The sequence below is a fragment of the Apodemus sylvaticus genome, chromosome 2 (genome assembly GCF_947179515.1).
Source record: "Apodemus sylvaticus chromosome 2, mApoSyl1.1, whole genome shotgun sequence".
Lineage (NCBI taxonomy): Eukaryota > Metazoa > Chordata > Mammalia > Rodentia > Muridae > Apodemus > Apodemus sylvaticus.
This window is the reverse complement of record NC_067473.1, coordinates 29,102,140-29,127,756: the sequence shown is the minus strand read 5'-3', so window position 1 is coordinate 29,127,756 and position 25,617 is coordinate 29,102,140. Positions and strand designations below refer to the sequence as shown.

The following is a 25,617-nucleotide window of genomic DNA, read 5'->3' as shown; positions in this document are numbered from 1 at the left end:
ACCCTGTCCTATGTTAGCTTACACAATCTGGTATTCTGACCTAAATCAGGGAGACTGCTCAGTGAGACAGTTGCCATAGAATATTGAGTTCCAATTTCACCAGTTTAGCTTCACCACTGCCCCTTAGGTATAGACATGCAACTCTGGATTAATATTTATCTTAAGACTCTATATGTTACTTAATACATATTAAGAAATATTTAAAGTATTCCATGCCATATAATTTAATATGTACATGATAAAAATATTTAATTATTTAATGTAAGGTAAAAGGTTTTTCTTTTAAAAATAAACTCTTGGTTATTTCAGTGGCAAATATTTTGAACTTTATAGTCAATTGATTTTTTTTTACAAATCCTTTAAAAACGAATTTAATAACACCATGTTTGTTAAAATAACTCTAAACTGATTTTGAAAGCTTATTTATTTTTTTTAAATAAAAGTTGACCTTTATCAAGCATTCCTTCAGGGCATCTCACTGAACTCCTAAGCGGTTTCAGTACCTTCTCTTTTCTGGTGTATTAAGATGTCTCCGCTGTCGGGAAGTGCTAACTAGTGTCTTTTCTGAACAGGTATGTCTACGTGGCCGACATACTGGCTCATGAAATCCATGTTTTGGAAAAGCAACCTAACATGAATTTAACTCAACTAAAGGTAAATATGTAGTTTCCTGTGTAGATGTTAATTGAATGTTCTTTGCAGTATTATAGTGAAGCTAACTAGAAAAATATCACCCTAATGCCTCAACATGGGTCCAGACAAGGTAGCCAGTCTACATTCTTGGATGTCACCCTCCCAACCAAAAAGTTGGCAGCTGTCACTAAGATAGTCAATGACTGCAGCCTACAGTGGATTGAGTGATATTGGCAACAGATTTAGGACTGTTCCATGATATATTGATGACATCTAATGAGACTCTTCACAGTTGAAAAAAAATAGTTGAATCTTGAAGTGAAGATTTATGAACATTCAGTTTTTTCAATAATAAATGAAGGTAGAAATTGAGTTGCTCACCGTTATTATTTTCTACCAACAAACACATATTTTAGGGTGATTAAGAATTTCCTATCTTGCTTTGATGCACTTCCTTAAGCTAACTGATCATTGTGCATCTTTTAAAGCAAAAGGAGTCCGTTATTATCATCTGAACAGGTGGATTACAACAAGTTTTCTTACATTCAGGGAAGATGAAAAATGGCTTCAAGCCAGTTCATTAAATTAATTTTAAACGATATTGGTGTCAGAAGGGCAGGTGCGGGGAGATGTGTGTAATGCCCCCCCCCACAAAAGCAGGAAAGGTTAGCTCTAAATTATTTCATCAGGTTGCTTGCGTCATTTAGATATTGACATTATTTTTTCGTAAGGTTCTGCAATTGGGCACGCTAGTGGACAATTTATCTATTGATCCTTCCTCCGGCGACATCTGGGTCGGCTGTCACCCGAATGGCCAGAAGCTCTTCGTGTATGACCCGAACCATCCTCCCTCCTCAGAGGTTCCTATATTTTGAGTTTTTCCACCTTAATTATTCAAGTCCTTTGAACTAATAATGGAATAAACTGTCACAAGGATGATTTGTTAGTTCTTTTAAACCAATAATACAATAAACCTGGGAGGTCGCTTTGTAATTGCTTTAAGCCAATAATTGGCAGAATGTTACATTGCTCAAATGCTTTGAGAAAAATAATCTTTTGATGTATTAAATTATGGTGGGAACTAGTCAAAAGTAATTTTTATAAAGACACAGGCCCTGTTCACTTTCATGTGGTATGCTGGCAATCTTAAAAATACCTTGTTTATTGTCAGCTCAGCACACGACATGAGCTTTGTGCATGGTGAAACAGCGTCAAAGCGGGCACAGTGGTGGGAGCCTATTTTTATTAATGTGGAATGGCTGTAATCACACAAAATCCTGTGTTGGCATGGCATGACTAGGTGCTTTTAAAAAGTCCTTTCTTTGAACGGTGGAGAAAGTACTTTAATTTCAGCATTAAGGAGATTGGTAACTGCTGTTTGCAGCAGCATGCCTTCTTAATCAGGTGTCATTGGGGAACACGAGGGATTATTGGTGCTTGAGTGGTATGGGTGTGTGGGTCCTTTATTGACATTTCGTATCTCCTGGGTAGGTTCTCCGCATTCAGAACATTCTATCCGAGAAGCCGTCGGTGACAACGGTGTATATCAACAACGGGTCTGTCCTCCAGGGAAGTTCTGTGGCGACCATATATGATAGGAAACTTCTCGTAGGCACTTTATACCAGAGAGCCTTGTACTGTGAACTCTAAATTGCATTTTTGGCATGCAAATGCAATAAGTTTTAACAAAATACTCTTTTGATTAATGGCTAATTCTGATGGCATTTAACCATCAGTACTGACCTAGTAATATACCACATACGTAGTTCCTTTTATTTCAATAAGGAAAGGCCCTACAATTCTGATGCGCTTTTAGCATCAAAAAATGAACTTTATTATTGGTCTTGTTTGTTTGTTTGTTTGTTTGTTTTATGCTGATCCAGGGAGAAAGAAGGAAGCTGCTTTTCCGTGAAGCGAATGCATTTGCACAGAGGGTCTTCTCCGTGCCTTCGCCATGTAGGCATTCACTGAAACAGGGAGAGTGACAAAAATGACAGTGGCCTCGGTCCCTATGCTGTGACTACTGAGCGTGTTCAAGACTACTGATAGATCACATTTTGATGATTTGTACTTCCGGCTTTGTTTACTGTTTTACAAGTTAGAATTGTATTAAAGATTAACCAAAATCTGGGGCAGAGGGGTGGGGAGGGGGTTGCTTGTGTTTAACTCCCAAGGGAGATCCTCTGGAGGAGGTCAGGGGGGAAGTGACTCCTCAGGGACTGCGTTGGACAGGAATGAATGAATGGTCACACTAATTTGACATGAACGCTCAATGGAAAGGGGCTCTTTATTGAAAACAATAAAAGAAAACAACTGAACACTGTAGCTCAATGTATTCATTCTTTCATTTGAAATAGAATCTTACTATGTACCTCTGACTGGCCTGCAACTTGCTGTGTAGACCAAGGTGGCCTCGAACTCTCAGAGGCCTATCTACCTATGTCACAGACAACTTTCACATGTTCAGTTCTTAAGGCATCTCCCACAGGTTCTGTCCCTAAATACAATTCCATTTTAGACACAGAGGGGAGATAAAGGCTTAGAGCTGGAATCTTCTCACCTGCTCAGCGACCAGAAGGCAGGGGAGATGCGCTCAGATGCCTAGACCTGTCAGTCAGATGCCTAGACCTGTCAGTGAATACATTAAGACAAGATCAAGATTTCAAAATCACTGGAGGAATATTTCTTTCCACTCTATCTCCAAAAAGCCTTCTTGTGTCCTAAAGAAAGAGATTAATATATTTATTTTCATCGTCACTATGTATTTTTTAATTAAAATTTTATTATAAAGGACGTTCCTATGAATCGCTCTCAACCACCTACTCAAAGCCTTTTGTTTCATTTTCCCACTTCTTCCTCATTCCCTTTAAGATGCTCGGCTGTTAGTTATCAAATGTCCAGCAGTTGAGAAGTGGTACCCTCATTATTTCACTTAATCTTAATTGCAGCCTGAGGGGAGTGCATGTCGATATTGTATCACTGTTAACATTTCACAGCCTGTCAGGGTCACACTCCTCCTAAGGGTGAATATCAATCTGTTTCTAATGACAGACCCCGTGCCATTAGCACATTAGCAATTACATGAAGCTACTGTCATAGAGGCAGAGCATTCCCTATGGTAAATAGTTCTGAGGTTTGTGTGTCTGTGTGTGCGTGTCTGTGTGTCTGTGTGTGTATGTCTGTGTATGTGTCTGTGTGTATGTGTATGTGTATGTGTGTCTGTGTGTGTGTCTGTTGTGTGTGTGTGTCTGTGTGTGTCTGTGTGTCTGTGTATGTCTGTGTATGTATGTGTGTGTATGTACATGTATGTCTGTGTGTGTCTGTGTGTGTGTGTATATCTGTGTGTGTCTGTGTGTGTCTCTGTGTCTGTATGTGTGTCTGTGTGTGTGTCTGTGTATGCCTGTGTGTGTCTCTGTGTCTGTGTGTCTGTGTGTGTGTCTCTGTGTGTGTGTCTGTGTATGTCTGTATGTGTCTGTGTGTGTATTTGTGTGCTTTGAAGATACTAATTTGAGTTCTGTTTTGCTGTATAATTTAATGGCTTTCAAATGGAAACTGCATAAGTATTTTTAAACTTGGGCTTTGATTCCTTTAGCCTGTATTTGTATTTATATATTTCTGTTACTTATTAGTTTTGATTGTTCAGTTTATTCAGTTAAGAATGAATCAGGAATGTATTTCAGGCCAAGGAAGTAATGCCTCTTGCTGCTTCCATTGTCTAAAGAGAAAATGTTAGGTCACAGATGAATAAGACAGGATTAAATAATATTTACCTAAGGAGACAATCCCAGAAGGGGAGGTTTTTATTTTAGGGGGTGATAGCAATGTCTATCTGTCTAAAATGACACATTCATAAGAAATGGCGTAGGACAATAGGCATCAAGTGAGGTTGCTTTCCATTCTTACATTTGTTCAAAATTCCGACTGTGGAAAAGTGGATATGCATTAATAAACACCGCCTTGCTTAGGCAAGCAGGGAAGGTTTTTAGTAAATTCTGATTTGGGGTGTTAATGATTATGAGAGATTGCTTTTATCAAATGTAAGTATGATGTGTGTTTATTTATGATAACATTTTTATGATTGTATGCTGATGGAAAGGCTTGGGTAATTAAGTCATCATTGCCCAAAACAACAGATACTGCAATTGGGATTTGGCACTTAAGGGATGTACTGTAGCATGCTCTCTCTCTCTCTCTCTCTCTCTCTCTCTCTCTCTCTCTCTCTCTCTGTGTGTGTGTGTGTGTGTGTGTGTGTGTGTGTGTGTGTTTATATACATGTGGCCACAGAGGTTAGGGAAAGACATTCAGCTTCCTCTATTGTTTTCCATTGTGGTGCTTTAAGAACTTCCTCAGTCCATGTGTTCAAGATTCTTCCCCACTTTCTCCTCTATAAGCTTCATTGTGTCTGGTTTTATGTGTAGAGCCTTGATCCACTTGGACTTGAGCTTTGTACAAGGAGATAAGAATGGGTTAGTTTGCATTTTTCTGCATGCTGACCTCCAGTTGATCCAGTACCATTTGTTAAAAATGCTGTTCCCCCCGTACCCCTCCCCCCCACCCCGCTGGATGTTTTTTAGCTCCTTTGTCAAATATCAAGTTACCATACATGTGTGGGTTCTTTTCTTGGTCTTCAATTCTATTCCATTGATCTGCCTGCCTGTCTCTATACCAATACCAAACTGTTTTTATCACTATAGCTCTGTAGTAGAGCTTGAGGTCAGGGATGGTGATTTCCCCAGGAGATCCTTGGTTGTGGAGAATAGTTTTTGCTATCATGGGTTTTTTATTATTACAGATGAATTTGAGAATTACTCTTTCTAGATCTATGAAGAATTGATTTGGGATTTTGATGGGGATTGCTGTAGATTGCTTTTAGCAAGATGGCCATTTTTACTATATTAATCCTGCCAATCCATGAGCATGGGAGACATTTCCATCTTCTGAGATAGTCTTCAATTGGGCACAGGGGGAAAGTTCCTGAATAGAACACCAATTGCTTATGCTCTAAGAACAAGAATTGATAAATGGGACCTTGTAACTGCAGCTACTGCAAACTGGGTCCCTGGAAGAGAAGCTGGGGAGAAATGGGGTGGGGGGGGGCGGCAAAAAGATCGGAGGCCAGGACAACCCAATTGCTGATCAAGGCCCCATGTTCGGGGTGTGTTCTGGGGAAATGGTCTGGCTGTTCGTTGGGTATTGGCTCCACCACTTGGGCAGCTGGCAGGTCACCTGCTTAATTCAGGACTTCGTAGACCTGGAGGAACAATGAACTTCACCTTCACTCTGAGCAGAATCCTGAATAGCGCAGGAGTCCCCACCCAACAAAAGCTAGGAGAGGAAGTTCACCTTGATCAATGTTGAGTTCCTACCAGGTGACATGACACCCCAATATGACTCTGTACAGGACCTCATACAACTGCAAAGCTTCTGTAAGGCAAAGGACAGGGTCAATAGGACAAAACAGCAAATGGCTCTAAAGCACCTAAAGAAATGTTCAGCATCCTTAGTTATCAGGGAAATACAAATCAAAACAAAACTGAGATTTCCACCTGTCCGAATGGCTAAGATGAAAAACTCAGGGGACAGCAGATACTGGAGAGGATGTGGGGAAAGAGGAACATTTCTCCATTGTTGGTGGGATTGCAAACTGGGAAAATCACTCTGGAAAACAGTTTGGCGACTCCTCAGAAAATTAGACAAAAGTACTACCTGAGGACTCACCTATACCACTCCTGGGCATATACCCAGAAGATGCTCCTACATGATATAAGGACATATGCTCAACTATGTTCATAGCTACCATATTCATAATAGCCAGAAAATGGAAAGAACCCAGTTGTCCTTCAACAGAGGAATGGATACAGAAACTGTGGTATATATACACAATGGAGTTCTATTCAGCTATTAAAAACAATAAATTCATGAAATTCTTAGGCAAATGGATGGAACTAGAAAGTGTCATCCTGAGCAAAGTAACCCAATCACAAAAGAACGCACATGGTATGCATTCATTGATAAGTGAATGTTAGCACAAAAGCTCAAAATAAACAAGTTACAATTCTCCCAGCTCAGGAAGCTCAAGAAGGAGGTCTTAAGTGAGGGTGCTTTGGTTCCTCTGAGAAAGGGAACATAATACTCACAGGAGCAATAAGGGAGACAAAGTGTGGAGCAGAGTCTGAAGTAAAGGCCACCCAGAGACTGCCCTACCTGGGGATTCATCCTATAAACAGTCACCAAACCCTGACACTACTGTGGACAACAAGAAGTGTATACCAAAAGGAGCATGCCATGGTCGTCTCCAGAGGGATCCTGCCAGAGCCATACAAATACAGAGGCAGATGCTAGCAACCAACCATTGGTCTGGGCATGGGGTCCCCAATGGAGGAGCTGGAAGGTGGTCTGGAGTTACTGAAGGGGTTTACAGCCCCATGGGAAGAACAATGATTTTGTCCACCTAGACGCCCCAGGACTCCCAGGGACTAAACCATCAACAAAGGGGTAAGCATGGTTCCATCCGACGAATGTGGCAGAGGAAGGCCTTGTCAGGCATCAGTGGGAGGAGTGGTCCTTGCTCAGGTGAAGGCTCAATAGATGCCCCAACAAAGGGAAATCGAGGACGGGGAGGTGGGAGTGGGTCGGGTGGAAGGGTATATATGTGGAGGCAGGGAGTGGGAGGACTGGTTGGGGGTTTTTGCGGAGGGGAGAAACAGGGAAAGGTTTTACCATTTGAAATGTAATGAAGATTATATTCAATTAAAAAAAGGGGGGGCTTTCTCAGCACTGGGGTTACGGGTGCATGTGGCCATGCTCAACCTTTAAATGGGGTTGGAGATTCCAACTCAGATCCTCTTGTAAACACTGACCCACCCAGCCATCTCTCTGGCCCGTATTTTTCTTCCCCCTTTCCTTTAATAAAACCTCAGCTGCTTCATGATTCATAAGTACTTAAGGGAGGGAACAAGAAAAGTCAGGTAATCTAGGCAGTATTATTTTCATACTTTTTGTTCGTTTGTTTTGGCATGGGCTAGTCATTCCTGATGACTACTCTAAAGACGATCCTTTCACTAGATTTTCATTTCCTCAGTCAGTCCTGTCTGGAATCAAACACCTGCTGAGTGCTGTGCAAAGAGCTGTGGAGAAGTTGTGGCTCCTACCCTACCTCATCTGCTTTCCTATAGCTTCTTACACTTTGCATTCATGATACAGTTTTTAGGTAAGAATCTGTGCGTGTGAGAAGGAGTCAGGTGTGTGTGTGTTCACATTAATACCCTCTTGCTTTTTGCTCTTAATTTTCAAGTTTTCTTCCAATGTGTTTACGCTTCAGTCTCTCTCTCTCTCTCTCTCTCTCTCTCTCTCTCTCTCTCTCTCTCTCTCTCTCTCTCTCTCTCTTAAAGATTTAGTTATTTATTATATGTAAGTACACTGCCACCGCCGTCTTCAGATACGAAAGGAGGGCATCAGGTCTTGATATGGACTATTGTGAGCCACCATGTGGTTGCTAGGATTTGAACTCAGGACCTTCGGAAGAGCAGTCAGTGCTCTTAACCACTGAGCCATGTCTCCTGCCCCCATTTCATTCTCTTATTACAAGTGATTTTAAACACCCTTAGCTGGGAGGGTGGGGTACACTCTTTACTTTTTACACTCTGGAGGTAGAGGCAGGGGGCTTTCTGTGAGTTGTAGGCTATCTAGGAATATATAATGAGACAGTATCTGAATTAATTATAAAATACCTTCTTAGATATATAAAGTATTACGTTTCACTGATTTTCTTGTATTTTTAAAAATTATGTATTTATTTATTATCAGACACTGTATTGTTATACACTGTAGCTGTCTTCAGACACACCAGAAGAGGGCATTAGATCTCATTATAGATGGTTGTGAGCCACCATGTGGTTACTGGGATTTGAACTCAGGACCTCTGGAAGAACAGTCAGTGCTCTTATCTGCTGAGCCATTTCTCCAGCCCCTCTTGTCTTTTTCTTAAAGATTCCTTTTCTTATGCATAGGAATTATTTTTGTTTTAAAATGTGTTAGAGTATTTTTTTTTTGTATAGGTATATAAGTGCGCCACATGTATACAGTATCCATGGAGACAAAAAACAAACCCACAAAAAAAAAAAACAACAAGAGCAACAACAAAACAAAGAAACAAAACAAAAGACAAAGCCCATCCGATCCCCTGGGCCTTCTTGGAGTTCCGGGGGTTGCGAGCTGCCATTCCGGGCTGGGAGTCAAAGCTGGGTCCTGAGTATCGGCACTCCATGTCCTTGACTCCTGAACCATCACTGCAGCCTTGGGATTTTGTACATGTCAAAAATAGAATTTTTCCCATTGCTAACTTTTAATAATAAATTTTTCAGGTTTTTCAGTTTTATAGTTTGCGGTATTAGAGCTAGAACTCAGGGACCCGTGCATGTAGGAGAGCACTGCTTGTGCCTCATGCTCCCAGCTCTGTAATTCTTAGTAGAGTCTGGTAGCTCAAGGAACTGTGCTGCTCAGTGGGAGAGTGGGGGAGCACCCTCATAGAGGCAGAGGGGAGGGAGGAGCGGAGAGTGTGGGATGGGGTTTGTGGAGGGATAACGGGGAAGTGGGTTATCATTTGAGATGTAAATGAATGGAATGATTAATACAAAAAATAAGGAAGGGAGGGACGGGGAGGGGGGAAGGAAGGAAGGAAGGAAGGAGGGAGGGGGGGAGGGAGGGAGGAAGGGGGAGGGAGGGAGAGAGGGAAGGAGGGAGAAGAGTTCACTACAAAAAAAGAACAGAAAATAAAATCAAAGCTTTAGACATTCAGCGTATTGAGAGAATGGATTCCAGGGAAACGTCATTGCTCCCTTCAAATCCCCCAGCCTCACTTAAAAACAAAACCCAGCGTCTCACTAGAGTATCTAACCCCCGGCCTGGCTTTGAACATCTGGCCTTCCTGTCCTAACCCACTGCTTTTTTTTTTTTTTTGCTCTTTTTTTTTATTCGATATAATTTATTTACATTTCAAATGATTTCCCCTTTTCTAGCCCCCCCACTCCCCGAAAGTCCCGCAAGCCCCCTTCTCTTCCCCTGTCCTCCCACCCACCCCTTCCCACTTCCCCGTTCTGGTTTTGCTGAATACTGTTTCACTGAGTCTTTCCAGAACCAGGGGCCACTCCTCCTTTCTTCTTGTACCTCATTTGATGTGTGGATTATGTTTTGGGTATTCCAGTTTTCTAGGTTAATAACCACTTATTAGTGAGTGCATACCATGATTCACCTTTTGAGTCTGGGTTACCTCACTTAGTATGATGTTCTCTAGCTCCATCCATTTGCCTAAGAATTTCATGAATTCATTGTTTCTAATGGCTGAATAGTACTCCATTGTGTAGATATACCACATTTTTTGCATCCACTCTTCTGTTGAGGGATACCTGGGTTCTTTCCAGCATCTGGCAATTACAAATAGGGCTGCTATGAACATAGTAGAACATGTATCCTTATTACATGGTGGGGAGTCTTCTGGGTATATGCCCAGGAGTGGTATAGCACTAACCCACTGCTTGCTCAGCTGATTTCTCCACGGTGATGCTGCAAATCACTAACTTGGACAAATATGCAGCTGTATACTGATCTCCCAGTGATACTTCTGTAGGTGACACCTCTGATGAATGGGTCATGAAGAAGCGTCAGCCGTTTCTGGGAGTTGAATCACAGGTCACCAGAACTTTTGGCATGGGGAGCTCTACACCCTAGAGACCTCAGGTCCTGCTAAAGGCCCCGAGATTCCGTGTTTCACAAGGATGGATACATTGTTGACTGTTGATGCTCTAAGTTCCAAGTCGCTTTCACTTGCTTCTTTATCCTATAAACAACCTCATGTCCTAGCCTCAGAGAAATGGGCTCAGGACCTGGGTCAAGCTGTTCTCCGTTTTGCTAGCTTGAGAATAAACTCTTGAAAGAATTAAGTGATTGGCACATTGTATAGTAGGCAAAATGAGGTTTGCTTGATACCAAGGTATTTCTTAAGACCAACTAACATAATATTTTCTTAAACCTAGGTCCTATTGCAAGAGCAGTAAGTGTGTTTCACCTGTGCCGAGTCATCTGTCCATCATCCAATATTTTACTTAGGTATATTCTATAGGTCAAGGGCTACCTTCTTCTTAACATCCTTAGTCCTATAAAACCTTCCCGTTTCAAAAAAGGGGCTCTTTTATATTGAATTCGACTGCTGTTACCTCCTATTAGTAACTAAAAAGAGATGATCCTTCAAGGTGCGATGTTCCCTAAACTCCTCAAGTGTCCGACCATCTTCAGTCTCTCCAAGAGTATTGTTTATCTGAAAGGAATGTGTGCTCTTCATCGGAAGGACCTCAAGTCCAAAGAAGAGTAAGATTCTCCCATAAAAACTATGTATTATTATTATTTTGTTGTTGTTGTTGCTATCATCATCATCATCATCATCGTCGTCGTCGTCGTCGTTACATTCTGCTCATCCTCCAGATTGTTAGACAGATGGACTTGTCTAGCACCCTGAAGGTACCAGGAAGTTGCAGAGCCAAAGTTCAGAGCTCAGGTTCCTCGAGACGGATGAGTCAGAGGGCTTGGCTTTCAGTATTTTCTCTCCTTTAGGGTGTTTGTGGAGCAATTCCTCCTCCTCGCAACCTGCCAGAACCCTGAAGCCTTAGTCTATAAACTCTGGCTTCCCAGGCAGCGATCCCAGTCCACTGGAGGAACTGAGGTGAATTAGGTTCTGTGACTTTAAGAAGCAAACTTTCCACACGGTGCTGACTCCAACTTGTTGAGTTCAAACCAGAGTGGTCCGGACAACTTGGCTGACCTTAGCCAAATGTCACGGGCTCGTGGTCTGGAACTGGAGTCTTAGGAGATCTGAATCCTAGGCAGAAATGTGTTCTTGAACTGTTTGCCTGGAGAGGCAGCCTTGGAATCTGCACTTTAAAGGCAGACTTGAAGCAGAGGAACAAAAATCCCATGCGGAGGTGGCCTTGAGCCTTGAAGCAGGAGAGGGGACAGCAAACCTGCCAGGAGGTGCAGGCAGGCGGGGCACAAGGGACTGATCAGTGGGCGGGACCTGGCGTCCTCGCCCTGGAGCTGCACCAGTCTCTGGCTTTTTTGCTGCAAGGCACCCAGACACCATGGGAAAGCTAGTGGCGCTGACCGTGCTGGGGGCCAGTTTGGCCTTAATAGGGGAAAGGCTTCTGAATTTTAGGTGAGTGGACATCTCCGTGTGAGGGACGACCCGCTTCCAACTTCCTCGCGGGTGGAAAGGAGCAGTTTTGGAACCTGGTTAGTGAACTCCTTGCAGACAAGGGGACGGCTGCTTGCCTTTCTAGGCTGCCAGGGTAGGAAAGCCTACATTTGGTTTCTGAAGGTTGGGTACCTTTTTCAGGTCTTCCGCTACATCGCCTTTGTGAAATGCAAAAAGTCCTTTGGAAGTGTTGAACTTGGGGGAGGGGATCCGACTAGCAGCTGAGTATTTATAGCTGGCTCAGACACTGGAAGCTGCTCTTAGAGAACCCACGCCACATTGGAAGATGAGCCAGGAAACAGGGAAGAGAGCTGAACCCAGCGGACAGGAACTGGCTTGAAGGGTGGTTGACATTTTGAAGTAGAAGATCCGGGCAGGGACAGCCATCCCGGAATTACTGTCTCAAGCAAACTCAGTTTGATCTGAAAGAACTTTTTTTTTTTTGAAGTTGGATTCTTCTTCTTCTTTTTTTTTTTCTTTCCTCATTGCTACGTGGGGCTAAGGTCTCTGCTTGTCATCGCGTTGTTTTTATCCTTTCTCTAAGGAGAGACTAGTCTCAGAGGTCTGCTGCTGCAATCTGTTCAGACGCTTGATGTCTGTTGGCAATGCTTTCTGGTCCAGCTTGAGAGTGCTACTCATTGTCGCTCTAGCTCCCCAAACAACAAATGGCAGAAAGTCGTAAATTTAAGGGTGGCACATACACAGGCCGTGTCTGATACAGCAAGGGTGACTAACACACACCCCTACCCCGAGAGTTAAAACTATACCCAAAAGGAATAATTTTTATAAATGATCAAAAGATAAATCTAACTTCAGTCTCCTTGACTACAGTTCAATTACTCTTTTAAATTCTACATAGTACTTAGAAGACTATTTCACTGCAAATTAAGAGTACTGTGCTGAAAAGAATTTTGGCTAATGCCTTTAACAGTGTCGGGTCCATAAAGTACATATTTTTAAGGTAACTCAGCATAAGCTGAGTTGAAATGAACTAAGTTAGAGCAAAAGTTAACGATTCAGTTCCTTGGAGACCTCAAAGAAAGTTGGATTTTTCTTCCTCCCTACTGGAGGAAGGAGGTCAAAAGAAAACAAGAAAATATGAAAGGGGGTAAGTACAGATAGATTCATTATAGGTAATGTCTAAGAATACGATGTAATGCTGTTTGTTCCTTTAAATGAAGAAAGCTGTTCGGTTCTGCTTAGCTTTAAGTGGGGTCTTATATCTCGTATAGAATTCTGCTTTATTCTTTCAGCCATAGCTGTGAAGGCAGCTTCCGTAGGCACAGTGCTTATGTAAGACATACTATGCAACTATAAACCAGAGGCGTGCCTACGCATCTGCCTACGCATCTATTACGGCATCCAGGAAAAGAGGCACCACAGTTTCCACAACAGGAAAGTGATCGAAAGACCTCCATGTCTGTTCAGACATTTACTTGGGGTGTGTGCTTTGACCTCTGTGTTGGTTTCTTCATGCTGACTTTTATCTTCCACAGAGAACGAGTTAGTACATCTCGAGAAATAAAGTCCACAGAGCCACAGAACTGCCACCTGATTGAGGGACTCGGTAAGTCCACGGAAGGTCAAGTCATTTCCCTAACTAACTCTGCCCAGTTATTTAATTCCCTGTTACTTCTTGGCGTGGCTTCCACACACACAAGACTTTTTTTCAGAGAACACCATGCATAGTCTCCACAGAGCTTCTGCAAACCACCATCTGGCTTTTCTCAGGCTCACTCCCCTCCCCTCCTCCTCCCCCTCCCTTGCCCTCCCCTTCCTTTCCCCTCCCCCTCCTTTCCTATCTCCTCCCCCTCCCCTTCCCATCCCCTTCCCTCTCTCTCTCCCTTCCCCTCCCTTCCTCTCTCCTCTTCTCCTCCCCCTCCCTTCCTCTCTCCTCCTCCTCCCCCTCCCTTCCTCTCTCCTCTTCTCCTCCCCCTCCCTTCCTCTCTCCTCTTCTCCTCCCCCTCCCTTCCTCTCTCCTCCCCCTCCCCCTCCCTTCCTCTCTCCTCCTCCTCCCCTTCCTGTCCCCTCCCCCTCCCCCCTCCCTTCTTCTCTCCTCCCCTCCCCTTCCCATCCCTTCCCCTCCCTTCCTCTCTCCTCCCCCTCCCTCCCCTCCCCCTCTACCTTCCTCTCCCTTCCCTTCCCCTCCTTCTCCCCCTTCCTCATCCCTTCCCTATCCCCCTCCCTGCTTTTCTCCCCTCCCCCTACCCTACCAACCCTTTCCTCTCCCCTTCCCCTTCCCATTCCCCTTCCCCCTCCCCATCCACTCTGGCAATCTTGGACTCAAGTATCCTTTCCTTCATCATTTTCTGGTAAGCACTTCTCAGATATATTCAGACTTTCAGCCTACCTAGTTGTCTTTCAAAATTATTAATCTCAACTCTGCAGCCAGACCTCCAGCCTTACAAACTGGTCTCCTGGTCGCCGAGGCCAGTTTTGATTATTTAGATTATTTAGATTCAGACTTAACTGGCATCCACTTCCTACCCCTGACACTCCTGTGGTTCCTCTGCGCACAGTGTGACTTCACTACAGGGTGGCCCATCATCCTCTGGACAACTGTTGGTTTCCTCTTTGTCCCCCTGCTCCTGCGGGAGACCTGTGGGCAGCAATCTCCTCTATGCCCACAGACCTCACCTACTCAGCCCTGCAACCGTGTTTACTTGGGTTGCAAGCCTCCAGTTTTAATACTGGAAAATAAAATGGCACTCCAGGCAGAGTCTGCTCGCTGACCAAGGAATAGAAATGTGCTCCTCCATCTTTCTCTTCTCTATGACCTTTTCCCCTCCATGGTCGAACTCCGCAGTTGGCCACAGATTCCTCTCTCCTTGTTCTCCCAGCACGCTGGAGCTCAATTCGCTTCCACGCCTACCACAGTTTATTTCTGAGCTGGTGTTCTATTTCATTATCAGATTGTAAACTCCCCAGGGTCAAAGACTTTATTTATTGCTATGGGATAAGACAGCTGACTTTGTGATGTGAAGTTGTGTTTTCTTTTTCTTGTAATATGTACTTTAAAAAAAAAAGCAGAAAAGTAGTCGCTTCATTTTAGTTTTCTTTTCTTTTACCTCCTACCTTGTCTTTTCCTTTGTTTGTATGGTTTGATTTTTGACACAGTTTCTCAAGTATCTCAGGCTGGCTTTGAACCCATTAACTATTAACCCATTAACTAAGTCCAAATGAATGGGAGCTTCTCTTGCTCTGGCCTCCACTTCCTAAGTGCTGGGGGCATGGGGTGCTCTGTAGCATCTGGTTTGTGTGGCGGCTGGGAAAGGCTTAGGTTCTATCAATTGAGCTACATCGGCAGCCCTGTTCCGGGCACATAGAAATGGTGTGTGCTGCCAGGTAGTGACCCGAAGAAGGAAGCAATCCCCTAGGTAACCTTGGTTTCCCAGAAGGCAAAGTGTTAAAGGGATTCTGCCAGGAAGGCATGAACATAGACAGCATGTGTGGATTGTGAAGGTTAGCCTGCTTTCTGCCACCTCACAGCATCCGCCGGAGGCTCACAGGGTATCTTCAGAGAAGCTGCCCGGGTAGCCTGTGTGTTTCAGCCCAAACAGAACCCTCAGGTCAGAAGCGACAGAATCCTCCATATTTAAAAGGGTTACAAGGAATTGTAGGGAAGGTTGCATTCTGCTTGACGTTCAGACCTTTCCCCTAGGATCACAGTCTAAGTCTTAACAGACAATAGACAACAGTGACTCCAGTTCATTTTCTTATCAGTCTTATAAAAATGAAGCCCTCGTTTCAAGCCCCAATAAAGACTCAAAGACACACACACACACACACACACACACACACACACGGCAACAATAAACAAAAACTGAAAACATCTCTTAAATGAATCAGACTTAATTTAATATGAAAAAGAAGGCAACAGGACATTACCCTACTTGCTCACTCTAGAGCAGTGGTTCTCAGCCTTCTAAAACAGTTCCTCATGTCATGGTGACCCCCATCATAAAATCATTTTCTTTGCTACTTCATAACTACAATTTTGCTACTCTTCTGAATCATAATATGAGTATTTTTGACACTAGAGGTTTGCCAAAGGGGCTGTGACCCACAGGTTGAGACTCACTGATGGAAAGGAACAGCTACACAACTGCAGCAAGTGTATCTCACTAAACATGAGCCTGCCAAGCTGTTTAGGGAAATAATTACATTACAGGATTTTTGATGTCTACCGTAATTCTCAAATTATATAAGTTAACTAAATTTGAGAAACTAAAGCTATAGTTAATACTGTAAGCCATAGGTCAATGTCCTGATTGCTCAAATAGTTTAATGTCATGTTTCCCATCTGTCACATGTTTATATTTTATGTTTGAAGAATTGAATATGTTAAAATGACGGTAGTCCATTTGTTAATAATACAATGCTGGTGATTATTTAAAAATAAACAAAACAACAACAAAACCATGAAGCTCTCATGGTCAAAAATGTGTGCCCACAAGTGTGATGCTAACTCCTTGGCAAGCACCTGTTCTAGCCTCACAGGAAGCATGTACACCCATCTGTGCTTTACGCGGAAGATGCTGACTAAGTTAGTGGCCTGATGGTCCAGATGTTCACCTGGATTAGGGATTGGGATGATTTTCTTCATGCGTCTGCAGTCTCTGTTGTATAATGCTAATGTGTAATGTCATATCTCCCAACAGCACCTTTTTTATTATAGGCATTCCAAAAAAGTCTTATTACAACAGAAGATACAAATAGCTAGAATATTACTAAATGAAAATTGACCAAAAGAAGAGAACTAGATATTTAAATAGAGACAGCTAAGAAGACATTAGTCATGAGCCCTAAGTATTTGATGGTAAAGGGTTTTCCTGTAACAAGTGAGGGGCACTGAAGGGCTTTAAGTGTATTGTACAGCAGATTCGTAACCAAAGGAGGTTCTTTTTGTTTCTTTACAACTAGACAAGTTTAATTTTGTTATTTAACTTATTGTTGCCTATTTACTTGTGTGTGTGTGTGTGTGTGTGTGTGTGTGTGTGTGTGTTTAGTTTACTGGAGCTAACACCCAGAGCCTCACGCATATTTAGGCAAGCCTCCTACGCCTAAGCTATAACTCTAACTTTTTCTCTTTTCAACTCATGGTTTTCTGAAGTTGCTCAAGCTAGCCTTGAAAGGAAGCCTTGAACTTGAGGCCTGTCCTGAATTTGTTATCTTCTTGCCTAGGCCCTGAAAGTTGCTGGGATTACAGGCCTATGCTACCAGCCCCAGCTGAAATCAAACTTTTGAAATTAATTCATCCATGAGTGGGGGAAAAAACCTCTTCCTTTTTGTATGTTTATTTTCCTTTCCCTTCTCTTCCATTCCTTGTCCTCATCTTCTCCTCTTGATTTTGTTCATATACAGTCTTCCTATATAGCCATGGCTGGACCTCAACTCATGGCAATCCTCCTGCCTTGGGTTCCCAAGTGTTGAGATTATAAGTGTGTTCCACAGATTTCTTACAGGAAGGATTGACAGGTAAAATCATTCTTCCTTCAGAAATGCTCCTTGCTTCCCTCCCTTCCTACTAGCTCTGCCTTTCCCCCAAGCAAGCCTATGGGGATTGAGAAATACTTTAACAAGGAAGTTAAGTGGCATCTCTTGGAGTCTACACTTGAAAGGTGAGAGCTCTGCTGAAGGAGGGGTTTCTACAAGCAGGGTTATCAAGTTTGTGGTGTTCTAGTCTGTAGCTTCCAGCTTTTCCTTCTTCCTGGGCCTGCCCAGTCTCTCAGACGTGCTGCTGCTCCACAGTGAATTCCATTTATTTACTCAGCTGACAGTCAGAAACTTTCCCAGGGTAAGAAATGATACTAATAAAATTGCATATAATACATTTCTGGAGTGACATTGTCTTGGGGGTATTTACAGGGAATGATTGGAGAAAGGGTGAAATGATTGAAGTGAAGGCCAGTCTGGTTGGAACATTAAAGGTACTGAGAGAGAGAGAGAGAGAGAGAGAGAGAGAGAGAGAGAGAGAGAGGTAGCTGAGAGTTTTGACCATAGTTGGTTATAGACTGGCAGGATGGAGAGGAGGGAGAACTCAGAAAGAGGACCCTGAAGCTCTCACTCCCACTGATTTCCTTGCTGTTGTGATGCCTGGAACTTTCCTGTAGATTGCATGTAGTCAAGGGTGTGGGAGGGAGGAGGAAACACTATCAGTCCAGGTGATGCTGCTTTTTCACCTTGGAGAGCCAAGCACCAGCTTCTTTGTGCTCTGGTGCAGGGGCGTGGTGGTAGGGAGGGCAATAAAAACCACAGGACCTCTGAACACTGCACGTTAGGGCAGGGTGATGCTGTTGTGGGAGCTATGTAAAAAACAGCATTTGGGAACAAAAGGAGACAAATCAGGAATCACACAGCTCAGAATATCTTGTAGAGATGTTAATCAAGAAGCTAAGCCATGATGTGTGGTATGGCGTGAGTAACATCCTCTAAGTTGAAAATACTGTAAGTCAAAACTGGGTTTCATACTCCCAATTCACAGCGCATTCCCAGGTGGGCTGCTCAGAGCATCTCTGTAGAGAGTGCATCACTTTCCCTCCTGACCGGAAGCAGCCCCTGCTGACATGCCTCAGGCTCCACTGAGAACTGTGAAGATCCGGAAGTCAGAACCAAGGCTGATGTTTCTCCTGAACGCTTTCGTATCATTGGAAGGTTGAAATCTCCTAATCAAGTCACTATGAATTGGACATCTCTACTCAGATATTACATTCGTATCATTTAATTCTAAAAAGAAACACAGTGCAAATTACTAACATGCTCACTTGTTAAGCTTGCATCAGGATTGTCTAGAGTGAAAAGCCAGGTATTGTGTCCAATACATTGATACAACATGGAATCAAACCAGACCTTGTTCCTGGGAAGCTTTCAGGATAATAACCAGTTAACAAGCAAGACACAGAGCATTGCGAAAAATGTAACATTGGAGTTCCCCACAGGCAATAACATTTGCATCTAAAGATAGATGCTAAGCCCATGAAAGCTTTGAGAATGCTGAGGTGGTAGCCAGGTGCCTCACCTATTATGGGTGAGGATGGTGTGAGAAAAGACTAAACCAGGAAGGAGAAGACCTTCCAGGGTGTGTGTGTGTGTGTGTGTGTGTGTGTGTGTGTGTGTGTGTGTGTGTGAATGAATAACTCTAGCGGGATTCAACTACTTAAGGAGGCACCAATACACAGCTAGAATGTAACCAGAAGGGCAGGATCAAAGGGAACTGAGCCGGGGGCCAAAATGTGAATGGATTTGGAATTACACCAAGAAGCACGAGATTTGTGCAGCTATCTCTGGGAGGCCTTTAGGAACCTTTAAGGGGGAGAATGATAGGGTCAACTTAGCAGTTTAGAAAGAGGTCTGCATAGACAGTGGGCTATGGAACCGAGCTGACCTATTAAGAACCTATTGTAGAAACCTGAGAGAACATATAAGACAAAAAAGTGGGGGTTTGGGGGAATGGAAGAAAAGCAAGGTGGAAAAGATAGCTCCAGGTTCCCAGCCCTGGGAACCTGAGGATAGAAGTACCATTAATTGCCACTGAAAGATGGGAAAGATAGAGGGAGGAAATACCCAGATCTGCTTGGGGCCTGTTGAGCGTGAGAAACCAGGTGGTGTGCTGATCGTAGGAGTCTGAACTTGCAAGAAGGCCTTGACGCAGAGCAGAGAATCTTGAAAGCAGGTGGGTGGCAGAACTGGGCCGTTGCTTGCTCTGCCTTGAGAAACAAGACAAGGACACGCAGACTTTATTCTATATTTAGAGCAGAGTGAGAGATAAAGGTGACAGCAAACCAAGAAGGGGTGATCAGAGAGGTGGGAGAGCTATCAAAGACGTAGCCAACCTGTGGTGCTGAACGACTCTGCTCCATGTGTGGGTTTTCCCAGTGTGTATTTCACTCCATATGGAAATAGCATCAGGCGTTTCAAGCCATCTGGGCACCATAGATAGGTAAACCTTCATGAACCAAAATGCTTAGGGAATGTCGAGCTCTGATTGATTTGAGTTTTCACATTACAAGTTGGGGATTGCTTTCTCTCCCATCTCCGATCTTCAGCACCTCTTGCTCGCCATTGGTTCAAATTTGCATTTTCTTTGGCCTTGTGCTGATTTTCTTTTCCACATCCACCCATATTCTCTCCCGGTTGCCTAGTGACAACCTAGTAATCCATTTCCCCAGGTAACCATTTCCCATGTGTTCCAATTATTGTGGCTCTGTAATAATAACACACTTAGTGACACTGAACAGTCAGTTAGGACATAGTGACACACAGCTGTAATTCTAGCATTGAGGAGGCTGAGGCAGGAGGATCATGAGTTCAAGGTCCTTCTGGGTTACCTATGGAGACCCTGTCTCACAACAAACAAGAAAATTCTAATTGTTTTTCTTACAATGTTGGCAGGGCTTAGTGAAGGAAGTCCAATAGTTCCATTTGCGTGAGCAAAGATGACTCACAGGTTGGTAATAAGCCACCTGGGATCCCTGGTTTTTCTCCCCATCTTTTGTGTTCTTTAAGTCTCTCACTCTGTAGCATTCAATAACCAAACTTCTGTAGTTTACTTCAGGGCACATCCTTGAGATAGTGGAGGAGAGAGAGGAAAAGGAGAGAAGAAGGAACACAAGGAGGAAGAGGTGGAGGAAGAGAATATACAAAGACTTTACCAGAGCAGCTCTGGCTATGACTTTTATGGTATTGTGTTTACCCCACTTCATTTCTCAAGACAATGTCAAAGGCCCCTCAGGCTTTAGGGAAGAGAAGTCAGACCTTGCCTCACCGTGGAAGAGTGTGGAAAGTCACATAGTGTGGTAGGGGTGAAGAATGGGTCTGGGTTCTGGTGTTTACTTAGCCATATTAGATAATAATCACCTCCAGAATCAGCCCTATTCCCATAAAGTCTTACCAGGATTTATCTCTACTAGATACTGTCCTCTGGTCCATCCCTGATCACTCATTGTATACTTCTTTCCACAGGAAAAAAATGCTCAAGGGTCTTAAGGAGGAGGCGAACTGACCCAGCTCCTTTTAATTAAATTATTCTCCACAGCCTGTCCCAAGCATGACTATCACCTATCAAATAGCTATTCAATAACTTCCCAGGGTAATAGTACATGCTTAGGGCTGACAGGTTGTAGAATGAAGAACGCTTGGCAGAGAGGCTTCTGGGAAGTGTCTTGGTGTTGACTAAATAGTCCCATTCAGTAAGTGAGGGACAGTCTTCGTGAGGAATAACACAGGCTTTCTCAATATATGCCCAGCAAGTTGCCATTTAAGAAATAAAGCTAGGATATGATTTTATTTTTATAGGGCCATTTGCTTTGCACTTTTCTCCTGAAAATGGAATTTAAAGGAAGAATTTAATGCTTGTAAAGACAGACTTAAGTGTTCTAAGAGCAGGTATGCCCGAGGGACTTCTGAAACTTAAGATAATTTCCCAAGTAAATGGTTGAAACAGTTGGTGCATTTTCCGAAAGAACTCAAAAGTTTGGGCTATTGAACTTCTTCTTTGAAGGCTCCACATATGCATCTTTGTGATTATTTTCTGTTTTGTGTTTTGCAGAGACTGGCTCTGAAGATATTGATATACTTCCTAGCGGGCTGGCTTTTATCTCCACCGTGAGTATTTGCCAACCGCTCTGATGCTCACATCAATAGCTGTATATACAGTGCATTAAAGTTCCCAGCTCGAGATGCCAGATGGACCCCTATGTGTTCATCCCACCTCTGGGTAGACCAGTCAACTACAAAAGCCAAACTGCAGTCTGGAGGCCTAATTAGAGCACCACAGGCGTGCCTGACTCTGACTGCCTCATGTGGGCAGCTTCCTGTGGGCAGCTGCATGCTCGGTTAGGGTCTCCAGAAATGTGTGTTGCTGTCCATTTAGCTCGCGGGCTGCTCTCCAAATCAGCCTTGCTGCTTCTCAGCTCTATCACTGACTTATTGGGGAGGGTGAGTAATCCAGCTTTTAGCAGTATTCTTGCCATGCAGGCTGATGTGGGCAGCTCTGTAAATGTTAACCAGTTGCAAAACCAATAGTTGGACTCTCGGCTATTCCTTCAATGTGTTTCCACGAGTAGAGAAGAAACTCTATTTTGTTCTCTATACCACCTTGACAAGCGTTAAATGACTAGGACTTTATGCTTGGGAACAAAAAAAATAGGAAAGAAAGAATGAAAGACAGGAAGGAAGGAAGGAAGGAAGGAAGGAAGGAAGGAAGGAAGGAAGGAAGGAAGGAAGGAAGGGAGAAATGAAGAACAATGTATTTATTGCATGTTGAAGGTTTCCATGCATCAATCAAGCCAGTAACACATCAGGATAGGGTTTGGGACTTACTAGTTTTGCTTTTGTGGTGTTTGTTAAAACCAGAGGTTTGCACATATCAGGAACCCTACCACCTTGCTAATTCCAGAGCTTGGGAACCAATATTTTGGAAAATTGGCTTTACCACACTTTCAATGTGAATTTTGTTGTTGTTGTTGCTGCTGCTGCTGCTGATGCTAGAATTGCATGTAAAAATATTCCATTTTTTCTATACCACTAACTTATATGAATTTTAAGTCTAAGTATTTTTGACTCAAAGAAAGACATCCTACAGGTACCATGATCTGAATGTACAGATTCTTAAGTATGCAGAGTCTAGTCCAGAGGTCTCAGTTGAATTTTAAATAGTGAGAGGCAGGATTGTCTTTCTTTACTTTTCCTTCAAACTCAAAGATAAAACAAAACTGTCTGGAAAAGTCTCTTTTTTTCCCTTGACCTCAATTTTCTATTGTCAAGTTTGATTTTTCTGGGCTGTGCGGAACAAACCTGCAAACGTGATTATTCTGTATAGTTCGGAGATGTCATTGCTGTTAGGAGGTATTTGTTGTTCCTACTCTATGCTTCCCCGGGCAGCAGAGATTCCAAGTCATTGCTAAAGGAAAAGAATACATTGTCATCCCATTGCACTGTGGGAGACACCTGCATGCCTGCTCTTTTCATCCAGCGGTAAACTGCATCCCCTGCCTGGGGCCTAGGACCACACTCTTTGCTGTTTCTAATCTTCCTGCATTCATTATTTTGTTCTCCTTGGCCTCTCCTATGACCTCCCTGCCTTCTTGACTCTGTTTAGAAGCTGCAGAATGACAAAGGAATTCTATGCAGGTAGATATCCCTTAGCATTCGTAGACTGACAAAGAGGGCATTTTCCTCCCAGCTTTGAGATGGGACTTGGTTCTTGCCCACAAGATTCCTCACATCCTCCCACTTGGCCAGTCTAACTTCTAGTTCTTAGTGAAGCCTCCCCATGGAGGTACTCAGATTCCTCAGCAAGCCTTCCCTGGTTCGGTTGTTGGATATGGATAGACTATCTATCCTAAGTACCACCCTATCCTGATATGTTCTTGCTGCAATGTCATGCAACTCTAAATTCCTTGAGCTGGGGACTTGGATGTGTTCATTAATGCTCCAGGCACCCAGTCTAGTTCTGAACATATGAAATCTGAGGATGAGTGAGGACTGTGGAGAGGTTCAATGAATGTCCACACATACCTGCAATGTATAGGAGGACATCGGAAGCCTGTACCTCAAAGTGACAGTCACTATTTCCAGTGATGAGTGCTATGGATGAATTTGCATGCTGTTATTGACAGCCAATAAGATTGCTACCAGCAATTCTAACCTAACAGAATGCCATGAAGAGAAACCTAAATATTCCTCCAGAAGCATTTCCTTGGTGCTCTTAATCCAATTGGTCTTACTCTTGCCTCTATCAAATCTTGTCTGTTTAGAACTTCTGGCATCTTTGTTTGAAGACAGTGTTCTCGTGTGTCTCCATGACACCATGGGACTTGTAGAGATATACTGCCTTCACACACACACACAGAGAGAGAGAGAGAGAGAGAGAGAGCCTTTTTAATGGTGTGTGTGGCTCAATGCATCATATCTCTACCTATTTATTGAATGGCAGAGAAGCCATACAATGAATGATTCAGGCAAATACCTTAATGTCCCTAAAATTTCCTCCTTTGGTATTGCTATTCTTTGATCCAGACACCTTTCTGACAAATTATCTCTAGAGAGATGATCTGGGTATTGAATTTTATGGCCCCATGTAACTGTGACACCCTTAACTGAGAAGAATAAATAACCAGCAGAAGGAGGATCTGGAGGGAAGTGTTTGCCTGGTTTTTGACAAGTTTCCTTGAAGCTAACCTGAGGAGGAAATAAGGAATGTAGGCTACAGTACCAGAGAGAGATTCTGAGTAAACACGGCTCTGTGAGGATCACTGGGGGCCACGAAATAACCGAAGCTTTCTGAATGAAAGCTACAGGAAAGAGCACAGGAAGGAAAGGGGTCTAAGAACAGACAAAAGAAAAATCCAAGGGGCAGAAATAAAGACAGAGATTCTATCTCAGACCTCTACTTCTGGCTTCATTCTGACATGAATGAAGAAGGTGTGCGACTGTGTCCAGAGCCCCACAAGTGTAGATAAAGTGCTATCAAGGAAGACACTGAGACTGTTGCCATGTCCTGTGGAGATTGTGTTTCCGCAAAACACTCGAGGTACAATATGGATCCCAGAGAAAGGAGAGTCAGAGTAAATCAGGTAATAAGGTTGAGTGATATCTTTGAGAAAATTCGGGTGAAACAAAAAGATAAACACATATTTGAAGTAAGTAAGAAAACGATGATGATTTTGAGGAATGAGAAATGAACAGCATTGTAGGCCACAGAAGTCATTATGGAAAAATAAAGCAAGATGGAGGTTGGGCTCCTAGGGAACAGGGGATTAGGAAAAGAGGTGACAGGCTTAGAAAAGCCTCTTTTGAGAAAAGAGGGAGAGCAGAACGGAAGGGTTATTCACAGAAAGGAGTCAGAGGCAGTTTACATCAACCGCCATGGTGTTTCCAGAGAGGAAGGCGGCAAACACTGATGCAGAGTGAAGCAGAATGGGGTGCGGACATTATGAAAGGAAGCACACTTGGGACACATGCATGGAAAATAGAATGAAGTGTCTGTGACAATGAGCAAGAAGTCCAGCAGTCCCTGGAGACTTCCCGATGCTGCTGACACCTGTACTGACTTGCAGCTGGTTGTATTTATGACTACATGATATAACTAGGGGAGGGATAAGATCAGTAGAGTTAGTTAAACCACACACTCTTTCTCTACTCTTTGGAAATGGAAACTGCCATTATCAAGATTGAAAAGAATCTTAGTCATCATACGTTACAGTTGCTTCATTTTTACAGAAGACCACTCCAAGGCCTAGGCAGACCAAAGGACTCTAAGAAAGTAACACAGCTTGGCCCCTTGCATTGCAATCTGTGACTTAATTCTTTCTAAGTTAAAAATGCTTCCTTTTCTCAAAAGTGGCTTTTCCTGTATTCACAACCAAAGAGTGGTGCTTCTGGCCATGTCCCTCCCCCAGATCAGACAATGGCTATAGCTGACAGTGAACAAGCCACCAAATCAAAATGAAATACAGAATCTGGAACATTTTTGTTTGGCTTTGAGATTTTGGCTTCCATATGAAAATAACATTTAAATATACAAGTGTGTGTGTGCGCGCGCACTGATTCTCTGTTTCTGCAGGGATTAAAATATCCAGGTATGCCAAACTTTGCACCAGACAAACCAGGAAGAATCTTCCTGATGGATCTGAATGAGCAAAAGCCAAAGGCACAAGCACTGGAAATCAGTAATGGGTTTGACCAGGAGTCACTAAATCCCCATGGGATCAGCACTTTCATCGACAAAGGTACAACCAAAA

At 43.2% G+C, this 25,617-nt stretch overlaps 2 protein-coding genes across 3 annotated transcripts in view; both read left to right on the top strand.

Annotated features, from left to right (window-relative positions):
* The window catches only part of LOC127678343 (serum paraoxonase/arylesterase 2), a 32,592-nt gene extending 29,634 nt beyond the window's left edge, over nt 1–2,958 (top strand). The window contains exons 7-9 of the mRNA XM_052173216.1: nt 573–654; nt 1,365–1,493; nt 2,125–2,958. Coding sequence (XP_052029176.1) covers nt 573–654; nt 1,365–1,493; nt 2,125–2,283 — 370 coding nt within the window. The 3' untranslated portion in view covers nt 2,284–2,958. The remainder of the gene's footprint in view (nt 1–572; nt 655–1,364; nt 1,494–2,124) is intronic.
* An 8,709-nt stretch (nt 2,959–11,667) lies between these two features.
* Nucleotides 11,668–25,617, top strand: part of Pon3 (paraoxonase 3) — a 32,079-nt gene continuing 18,129 nt past the window's right edge. Inside the window, exons 1-4 of one of the 2 annotated variants that reach the window (XM_052173214.1) lie at nt 11,668–11,836; nt 13,372–13,442; nt 21,423–21,478; nt 25,440–25,605. In XM_052173214.1, coding sequence (XP_052029174.1) covers nt 11,763–11,836; nt 13,372–13,442; nt 21,423–21,478; nt 25,440–25,605 — 367 coding nt within the window. In that variant the 5' untranslated portion in view covers nt 11,668–11,762. The other variant, XM_052173215.1, reaches the window with a different exon arrangement.